Below are 9479 nucleotides of genomic sequence, written 5' to 3' on the forward strand. Positions count from 1 at the left end.
AGACGAGGCTTTACAGGTGTCCGACAACACTGCACACACACACACACACACACACACACACACACACACACACACACACACACACACACACACACCATTCATTTTTAGGAACCCAAGAATGTGGAAAAAACATTTCAAGCAATAAAAATAATTTGTTCATCTAAGTTAACATGAACTTTTTTAGTTTATTTCAAACAGTTTGAAACAAAACGATCTTTCTTACGTTATAAAGACAAAGACGATCTTCCACCTCTGATAGAGACGAGAAAGACGTGTCGGCCGACAGTGAGGACATGAATACTACTTCTGTACAGTACTTTAGTTGTACTCAGATAAAACTGCGAATATTTCTCCTGCTTCAAAACAGCAGTTGCACTCTACTGCCACCTGAGAGCGCTGTTTTTAGACCAGTGAAGAAGAGGTGACTTCTGGTAGTGTAGCATTAGCCAGAGCTAGCTAACATGTCATGGTGTTATCGGAATCAGCATCAACATGTGACCAAGCGTCAGAAGAAGAAAAGTGTCGTCGGTGAACTCACACTTGAGCTGAATGAAGCTGCTGTTGAACAGAGTTTTAGTGAAGAAGAAGAAATTCTTGTCCTTCAACGTTTCCTGAAGAAAAAAACACAAACATCGAAGAAACGTTTCATTAATTAATCAGAAGAGTTCAGACTTTAATGGTCAAATAATTCAATTAAGTACATTTTACACTTTTCTTATTGTTCTTACGAGAGTTCGCTGCCCTCCAGTGGCCACAGTGTGGAACTGCAACAACCTGACTCGGTTTACGAGTGCGTCCAAATCCACTTTGAAAAGCTCGAACCCAGATTCAACGGAATACGTTGAATGTTAAATAAATTTAACGTAACTTTTAGGTGAAACATTTAAAAACTGATCTTTTCTTTATTTTGTGTTTTGAAAAAAAAAAGAAAAAAGTTGTGAATATTTGAATTCGATGAAATTCAACTAAAAACAAATCAACGAGAAACTAAAGGAAACGAGCTTTGGAGAAAAACAACGTTTATATTTTAAATCTCAAAACTCATTTGTGTTAAAAAGCTTCAGACTTTTCTCTGATTCGGTTTCAAACTGTTTCGATTAATCGAGGTGAACCACACACACACACACACACACACACACACACACACACACACACACACACACACACGGAACTCACACTGTCCACGTTCAGCGTCCATCTTCCGGGTTCGGACACGGCGCGAACCGGCCCACTCACACCCGCCAGCAGCAGCAGCAGCAGCGCCGGGGACCGGAGCCTCGGACCGGGAAGACCCGGACCCGCGGATCCCGCCATCAGAGCCTCAGAACCGGAGACACGGAGCACCGACACAACTGACCCGCTCACTTCCTGTTTCCGCCTGACGTCACCGAGACAACTCACAACAACCCGCTCACTTCCTTCTTCCGGATGACGTCACCGCGAGTGCACATGGTGCGTTCACGGCCCGTGGGAGGTTCAGTGTTTTAATGCGTTTTAAGTTTTTCGACAGCTACGTCACCGGGTCACGTGGAGTCAGCTGACAGACAGAAGAACGATAAACATCAAAGATTTGTTTCCGTTCATTCGTGATGATGATTGAGCACGTGGGTGTATTCTGAAAGTGCTGACCGGATGTGGTACTCGAACACTTTGAGCTGCAGAAAATTAATTTTTTTTCTGGAGCGGCACACCCACCAAGTCACTACGTTTATTTTGAAAGTGAACAACAGGAAGTCTCTGTGCGCCTTCAAATGTGTAACTTGACTTCATGTAGTTCCTCCCGGTCACCACGGGGCGGCGCAGTAAACACGCCACTGATGCTGTTGTTCATCGTAACGGTGATACTCAATGTGACCACCAGAGGGCGCGACTCTGGGACTCAACACTGTAAAGACGGAAATAATCATTGACTGCCACACCTTCTATTTCCGGTACAACCCTTCATAATAAAATATTAAGCAGTCAGATCTTTTGCCTGGTGCTTTCAAATGAAACGAATAAAAGATAAATGATGAACGACAAAGATTTCAAATCATTTACGGTCTTAAATTTGTTTTTGTTTTGTTTTCAGTTGGTTTTATATTATTTTTAATCATAATTATTATATTAGATAGATAGAGAGAAAGAGATAAATAGATAGATAGACAGATAGAGAGATAGATAGATAGATAGATAGACAGATAGAAAGATAGATAGATAGATAGATAGAAAGATAGATAGAAAGATAGATAGATGCAGTGTCTGAGTTTTCCCATAGACTTGGATGCATCACAAACTGTTCTTGTGTTGTCCTGGTTTCCATTCTGTGTGTGTGTGTGTGTGTGTGTGTGATGGGCGGGGTTGATGATGCATTGAAAAGGAACTTGGAGGTGTGGACTCTCCCTCTCTCTCTCTCTCTCTCTCTCAGTCAGTCTCTCTCTCTCTCTCAGTCAGTCTCTCTCTCTCTCTCCTCACAGCAGCTCCAGTTTCTCGGTGAGTAAAACAAACTTTGTTTTGTTGTTTAAAGTCACTTTATTTGTGTGTGTGTGTGTCTTTCTCTCTCTCTCTCTCTTTCTCTCTGTGTGTGTGTCTCTCTCTCTCTCTCTCTCTTTCTCTGTGTGTGTGTCTCTCTCTCTCTCTCTCTCTCTCTCTCTCTTTCTGTGTGTGTGTGTGTGTGTGTGTGTGTGTGTGTTGTTGTTATGGAAAAGTACTCAGCAGAAAAAGTTTTGAATTCACAGTTTTAACAGTGAAACTCGTTCATGTGCAAACAGCAGCTTCACGTTATACAAGTACTCCATCACAACACCAAGTAATCTATTACTATTTAACTGTCAAATGTACTTGACTTTTCAAAGTAAAAGAATTAATCTTAGAGAGTGTTATCACAGGATCAGTTTCACAATAAAGTTTGAACCAGTTTTATTACTTAATTGGATAAATAAATAAATAACTTTATTATATGTCACATTTTATAGACGTATAATTATTTGTTGCAGCTGAATTCTATTCATTTATTGTATCTATCTGTTATTTATCTGTTATTTATCTATTATTTTCTAAATTATTGGTTAAATCATGATAAATGTTCACATGATGATATTCTGTTGTTTGAAACTCAAAGACACGCAGGTTAGAATAATAATCATTTCTGTTTTTCTCAATAAATCAAGTTTCAGCTGAAATTAAATGTTTTGAAATAAAAAGAAGCTCAAAATAAATAATATAAATTTAACTGAAGTCTTTTTCCTTTATTTGTCTTGTAATTTATAATGTTTTGTTTTTTTAGACATTTATAAACGTCTTGTTTTGTCCGACAGCCTGAAGCTCACAGAGATTCACTTTACAAAGGTAATGAATTACGTTTAATGAGAAAATAAGATATATAATATAATCATAATATAATAAGATAGACTTCATGATCCAAAGTTAAAGATAAACATATTTATAAGAAGGACAATGGTCATAATAAAGTGTTCAAAACGATTCCTCCTCTGTTTTCTGTTTTTCTGTCTCACACAGGCGACAAAATGTTTCTGGCATCAAAACTAATCGGGGGCATCATAGACATCGTGAGGTGAGTTGCTAAGCTAAGCTATGCTAAGCTAACCACATCCTGGAGCAACGTATTGTCGTCTCATGCGTTTTCCATTTTTCCAACAGCAACATCGACCCTGCTAAGTTCGTCCCCGCAGACCCGGTGAGTACGAGCTGAAACTGAAGAGTCACAGTTTGTTGTTGGTTTTCTACATCCGAGTTCAACAAGAAACAATTTTACCTTTTAAATATGAATTCCTTCACACGTCACTTCTTTTAAAACGTTGCATGATTATTATTATTATCAGCACAGAAACTTCAACACAGAGCATCAACTTGAATGAATGGATTCTATCACAGAGTTGAAATTGAAGAAGCAGCTGATGACAGTGAAATGGTTTCTTTTGGTTTCTAGATTAAATAGTGCGCATGTTATTTTCCCTTCATGCTGCCGTTAGGAAACGTCATCGGCCTCTTTAATGGGATATCCTGTCGTTCCTGTGAAACTCTTATCTCCACACATAATGCTCATTACAGACGTCACTTAACTTCCTTAAACACACAACAGAGATAATATTTGGTCCCAATCAGCAGGAAAATGAGCATCAATACTAAAACCCAAAATGAAAACAACAGCTAAAAACCCAGGTTTCTTTCTTTCTGTTGGTTTCTCTTTAAATTTGAGGTCTCCACCGGATTTGGTTTTAAATTCAGCTGAATTAAAAACTTTTTATTTATTCATTTTGTTTGTGAATCACTTTACGACCTTGTCTACATAAGTAAATAAAGTTATTATTATTATTAATGGACGGACACTGAAATCAAAATGAATTTAAATGATGGTAACAAGGTTGATTCATATTTGTGGCTTTGATAGAATCAAGACTCAGAAGCAAATAAACTCATGAATGTGTGTTAGTGTGCGACCTAACAGAAGCTCTTTGTGTGTGTGTGTGTGTGTGTGTGTGTGTGTGTGTGTGTGTGTGTGTGCAGCCTCCTCCTCGCAGACCTCTGAACTTTGCTGAGAGTCATGAGAGCGAAGAGGAGAAGCAGTTCCGCAGAGTTTTCAAGCAGTTGGCTGGAGACGTAAGTATTTATTATATTTATATATTGACGTGTTCCTTATGAATATATTCCTGAAGCTGATGAAAGTGCTTCACATTAAACAAATGAAACACACTCTTCTCACAAACACAAAGTGGGACATCGCTCCGTCGAGCTCCAGAACTGAATGTGTTCTTCGCGGACCTGAACCACTTCCTTCTACCAACTTCAGTCTCAGTCGGATCTGGAGCTTTCGTGTAATCTTGTTTACAAACACACAAACGGAGCCGTTTCTAACCATCGTGACCTCTGACCTGTGACCTGTGAGCCGTCTGTGCACGTCACAACGAGATAAACAGCCAACACAACATTTCCAATCTTCCAGCGACCGTGGAGCCTCCAGGTGTTAACTCAGAGGTTACGACTGTTTCCTGTTGTGTTGCTGTTGTGTGTTGATCCCAAATTGCTTCAGTCTGATTGACAGGTCTGAGTCCCGCCCTTTCAAAGCAGCTTCCTGTTTTCTCCTCGGTGGAAAACAGGAAGCTGAATATTTGATTTCTTTGATTAATCAGCTGTCGACCTGATTTCACATCTGGTTTCACTGGTCCCCCCCCCCCCCCCCCCCCCCCCCCCCCCCTCTCTCTCTCTCTCTCGCCCGATCACTCATCTCTCGCCTCACCTGTCGACCTGCTATCGGCCACATTCCACCCCGGAGACTCCGCCCTGACCGCGCCCTGTTTCCTGTCATTATCACACCAGACAGGTTTTGTAGCTTCAGCTTCCAAACTCTGTGGAATTTAAACGTCTTCCTGCAAAAACTGAGTCGAACGACTTTAAACCAACGTTCCGAAGCTGCGGGCGTCTGCAGCAGCCGCGGGTTTGATTCCGACCAAACACTTTGCTGCACGTGTTCCTCGTTCACACTCTGTCCGTCCAATTAAACAGTTTAATACCCCAAAGATGAATATATTTCATTTAGCCCAGGGACAGTTTGATCTGACGGATTTATCGGTTCACTGATATGAAATATTTTATTTTGTTGTAGAAAGTATTTGTAGTTATGTTTATATTTTAAATAGAAACAACATTTGTTTATCTTCTTAATCGATATATATTATATGTGTGTATATATAATATATATATATATATGCAGTATAAATATATTTATAAATATTGGATGATGAGCTAGAATCTGTCTCTAACACACAGAGACGATGTGTTTAGTGACGCGTGTAAAAGTGAACCTCTGAACCTCTGGACGCTCCTCTGCAGCACGTTTGAGAATCTGTCCACTTGTGAGGACATGTCCTGTGTGTTTGGGACGGAGAGGCGGACACATGAAGTTCTGTTCTGGTGTCAACACGTTGTAAAGAAACAAACTGACCTGAGATCAGCTCGTCTCTATCATGAAAACTCTACTGAAGCTTTAAACGCTCTGTGTTGTACATTAAAGTCACAGAGAGTGTTGGTGTGGTCACAGACGTTAAGGGTGGAGTTGGATTATACAACACACACACACACACACACACACACACACACACACACACACACACACACACACACACACACACCCGTCCTGTTTTCAGTCACAGACAGTGGATCCAGTCGGCTGCAGGGTGTGTAAGAGAATCTCTCTGCATTCCAGCCATTGTCTGGAAGGGTGGCACTCATGCCTCAGGGCGTAGTGCTGTGTGTGTGTGTGTGTGTGTGTGTGTGTGTGTGTGTGTGTTTACATAACTGTGTGTGTGTGTGTGACTCATCATCAGGGTGTGTGTACCGGTCAGACCAGATCTCCTCTGTCTCACTGATCTCAGTGAATTTTCTTTCCAGCAGCAGTCATGGTGACGATGATGACGATGAAGGTTGCAGTAAACAGTCTTGGTGGGTGGAGTCAGGCCGCTGTGCTGGCTGCTGATTCGTCAGGAAGCTTTTAAAGCAACACGCTCCGTGTAAATCTCCACGCTGGGGGCGGGGGGGGGGGGGGGATGAAAACCAGGAAGTGACCATTAACCCTTTAGAATCAGTTTGCTCCTTTTATTTCCCAGCAGCTCTTGCTCTCCGTGTGAACGTGTCGTATGAAAACTGGATGAGTGTGTTTCAGTCTCAACTCAGACACTGAGTGTTACTTTAACAACAGCGCCACCGTTCAGTCACTAGAAAAATTACATCAGCATTTTAGGAAACCACAAAAATCTGATTTGAAAGTAAACAAACGTCACCTCTATGTAACGTGTGTGTGTGTCTCTGTGTGTGTGTGTGTGTGTGTCTCAACAGGACATGGAGGTGAGCCCCAACGAGCTGATGAACATCCTCAACAAAATCATTTCCAGAAGTGAGTCCAGGTTTTGAGTCTGTGGTTTTGCAGCTGCTCAGTAACGGCAGGTCACCTGATCCAGACATGAACTCTGGGTAAAATCTGGAGAACTGGTCCCAGAGTTTAACCCAGTTTGACTTTATTCTATTTAATTGGATTTAATTTACACGTTATTGTTCAGCAGGAGGTTAATTATAATTTGACGTGAACGCTCGGAGCTCGTTACGTTGAATCATCTGATGAATGTTTGATGTGATGAAGATTCAAGTGTCGTGTTTCAGACTCACAACTGAAGACGGACGGTTTCAGCATCGAGTCCTGCAGGAGCATGGTCGCCGTTATGGACGTATCCTTCCACCAAATAATGACATAATCTAGTTCCAGGGAGTCTGTGGTGGTGTTTGAGTTTGACCTTTGACCCTGATGCCTTCAGAGTGACAGCACCGGGAAACTGGGATTCCATGAGTTCAAGTACCTGTGGAACAACATCAAGAGATGGCAGGTCCGTTCTTCTTCTTCTTCTACTTCTTCTTCTACTTCTGCTTCTATTTCTTCTTCTTCTTCTCCTCCTCCTCCTCCTCCTCCTCTTCTCTTCTGTGATATTGTTCTGATCGTCTGCAGGGTATCTACGTGAATCATGACAGGGATCGTTCTGGTGTGATCAGTGGTCAGGAGCTGCCGAGAGTCTTCGAGGCTGCAGGTGAGTGTGTGTGTGTGTGTGTGTGTGTGTGTGTGTGTATGAGTGAATGTGTGTGTGCAAATAATCAGGCTGAACAGAGTGTGATGTTTTAAACTAACTGTGTGTGTGTGTGTGTGTGTGCGTGTGTGTGCAGGTTTCCCTCTGAATGGTCAACTTTTACAGCTGATCACCCGTCGCTACAGTGATGAGCATTCAAACATGGACTTTGACAATTTCATTGGCTGCATGGTTCGACTGGACGCCATGTGCAGTGAGTCTTGCTCCTCCCTCTCCTCCCTCCCTCTCCTCTCCTCCCTCTGCTCCCTCCCTCTCCTCTCCTCCCTCCCTCTCCTCCCTCCCTCTCCTCCAGATATTATATTCATTAATGTTAATGTTTCCTGTGACGAGGGAACAGTGAGTTCTCCTGCAGCTGTTTGAACATAATCACGTTTCTGGTGAAGAGTTCGGTCGAACAGTTTTTCTCTTGAAACAGTTGAATGAGTCATTGATCTCAGTTTGTTCTGCAGGAGCCTTCAAGACTCTGGACAAAGACAACAGCGGCTCCATCGACCTGGACGTCAAGGAGGTAAACACTGTTTCAATGTCTGCACACCGGCGACACCTAGTGGTCGGAGGCATTATGTTTTCAGGTTGTCAGTCTGTCCCATTGTTGTGAACACGATATCTTAAGAAAACTTTCTGGGAATTTCTTCAAGTTCGGTTCAAATGTTCACTCGGACTCACGGATAAATCGATTTGAATCTGGTGGTCAAAGGTCGCAGTGAGCTCATATGAGTGAATCTACATTCTGTTTCCAACGCTGACAAAGGTGAAAGTAAAAACATAATAATTCAACAAACATGTTTCCTTGATAGTCTCAGTTACAGGAAGTTCAGTGTGTAGCTATCGTAGTTCTCTTCTTAGAGTCAAACGTAAAGCTCCGTGTGTTTTGGATTAATTCTAGATTTTCACGGACGTTCAGGTTTTGTATATTTGAGGATGTTAAATGTAAACTAATCATTTTACCAGCTGTTACTCAGGCAGAGTAAAAGTTAGTGAATCTCTCTGACTCTGTCTCTGTTTGTGTCTCCCAGTGGCTTCAGCTGACGATGTATTCATGAAGCGACCGGACGAGGGAGATTAAAACTTCTCTTCTTTCCTCTCATCCCTCACTTCCTCTCGTTCCGCTCTCTGTGTGTTTAACGGTGTGTGGCAGCGTTTGAAAAACCCCCATTGTCTCCATGGTAACCGGACCAAAATGCCAGCGCACAGCTAACGTCGAAGCAGAAATCAAACTCGGGACCAAAGTCTTACTGATGCTGCTGTTGCATTGCCCCTCTGCTGCCAGGAGGTGGTGCTATAAATTCTGAATTTTTTTTTTTATTAGGCTGAAACTGACTCTGAACAGAATAAAATTATAGAAGTGACAAACACTGAGTGTTGTGATGAGTGTGACACTTTCTCTTTCTGCAAGTTGTGGAAAGGGAACGACTGCTGAGTTACAAACTGGTTTTAGCTGTTAGAGCCAATATATAATATTCAATAATAAAATCTAATAAATTATAAAAATATAAGAGAACATCTGGATCATGTATGAGAATCTGAGAAAGAAAATTATAAATGATTGTTCTTTAGAGCAACGACAATGTTTCCCAGTACGTTGTGTTTTGGATTCACCCGACAAATATATTGAATATAATTTAAAAAGAAGGGTTTTAACTATTACTGTAGTTATTATGGTCAAGAGAAGAAGAAGAAGAGAACTCTTTACATTTTGGAGTGGATCTGAACATAGGGGCTAGTTAATGGAGTTAATAATTATTGGATATTTTATATTTTGTTTATAACGCTTGGATTTGTCTTGTGTCTCACAAAACAAATTACACCTCAGCTACTTAGGATTTTTCTCAATTATTAGCTTTTTATTTT

The 9479-nt window shown here is 41.4% G+C and overlaps 2 protein-coding genes across 4 annotated transcripts in view; one reads left to right on the forward strand and one right to left on the reverse strand.

Moving 5' to 3' along the window:
* Window positions 1-1399, reverse strand: part of LOC109643694 (transmembrane protein 87A) — a 10929-nt gene extending 9530 nt beyond the window's left edge. Inside the window, exons 1-3 of the mRNA XM_069534866.1 lie at window positions 1177-1399; window positions 539-611; window positions 1-29 (exon numbers count right to left, since the gene is read on the reverse strand). The exon at window positions 1-29 is cut by the window's left edge and continues 69 nt beyond it. Coding sequence (XP_069390967.1) covers window positions 1-29; window positions 539-611; window positions 1177-1314 — 240 coding nt within the window. The 5' untranslated portion in view covers window positions 1315-1399. The remainder of the gene's footprint in view (window positions 30-538; window positions 612-1176) is intronic.
* A 922-nt stretch (window positions 1400-2321) lies between these two features.
* Window positions 2322-8981, forward strand: capns1b (calpain, small subunit 1 b). 3 transcript variants are annotated; one of them, XM_069534250.1, is made up of 12 exons: window positions 2322-2472; window positions 3297-3327; window positions 3499-3553; window positions 3640-3676; window positions 4507-4599; window positions 6832-6889; window positions 7153-7217; window positions 7305-7373; window positions 7493-7571; window positions 7705-7821; window positions 8078-8136; window positions 8645-8981. In XM_069534250.1, the coding sequence occupies exons 3-12, from the start codon at window positions 3507-3509 to the stop codon at window positions 8669-8671; spliced, it is 651 nt and encodes a 216-aa protein (XP_069390351.1). In that variant the 5' UTR covers window positions 2322-2472; window positions 3297-3327; window positions 3499-3506; the 3' UTR covers window positions 8672-8981. The 3 variants fall into 3 exon arrangements, with proteins under 3 accessions (XP_069390351.1, XP_069390350.1, XP_069390349.1); XM_069534249.1 differs by having other exon boundaries at window positions 2324-2472; window positions 3266-3327; XM_069534248.1 differs by lacking the exon at window positions 3297-3327 and having other exon boundaries at window positions 2388-2472.
* The last annotated feature ends 498 nt before the right edge of the window (window positions 8982-9479 follow it).

Source organism: Paralichthys olivaceus, chromosome 11 (assembly GCF_024713975.1).
Source record: "Paralichthys olivaceus isolate ysfri-2021 chromosome 11, ASM2471397v2, whole genome shotgun sequence".
In the NCBI taxonomy this organism is placed as follows: domain Eukaryota; kingdom Metazoa; phylum Chordata; class Actinopteri; order Pleuronectiformes; family Paralichthyidae; genus Paralichthys; species Paralichthys olivaceus.

Excerpts from the sequence above, each read along its gene's own strand:
- capns1b (XM_069534250.1), top strand. The coding sequence starts at position 3,507 with ATGTTTCTGGCATCAAAACTAATCGGGGGCATCATAGACATCGTGAG. Across the intron at positions 4,600-6,831 it reads TCAAGCAGTTGGCTGGAGAC|GACATGGAGGTGAGCCCCAA; the intron begins GTAAGTATTTAT and ends GTGTCTCAACAG. Across the intron at positions 7,572-7,704 it reads GAGAGTCTTCGAGGCTGCAG|GTTTCCCTCTGAATGGTCAA; the intron begins GTGAGTGTGTGT and ends GTGTGTGTGCAG.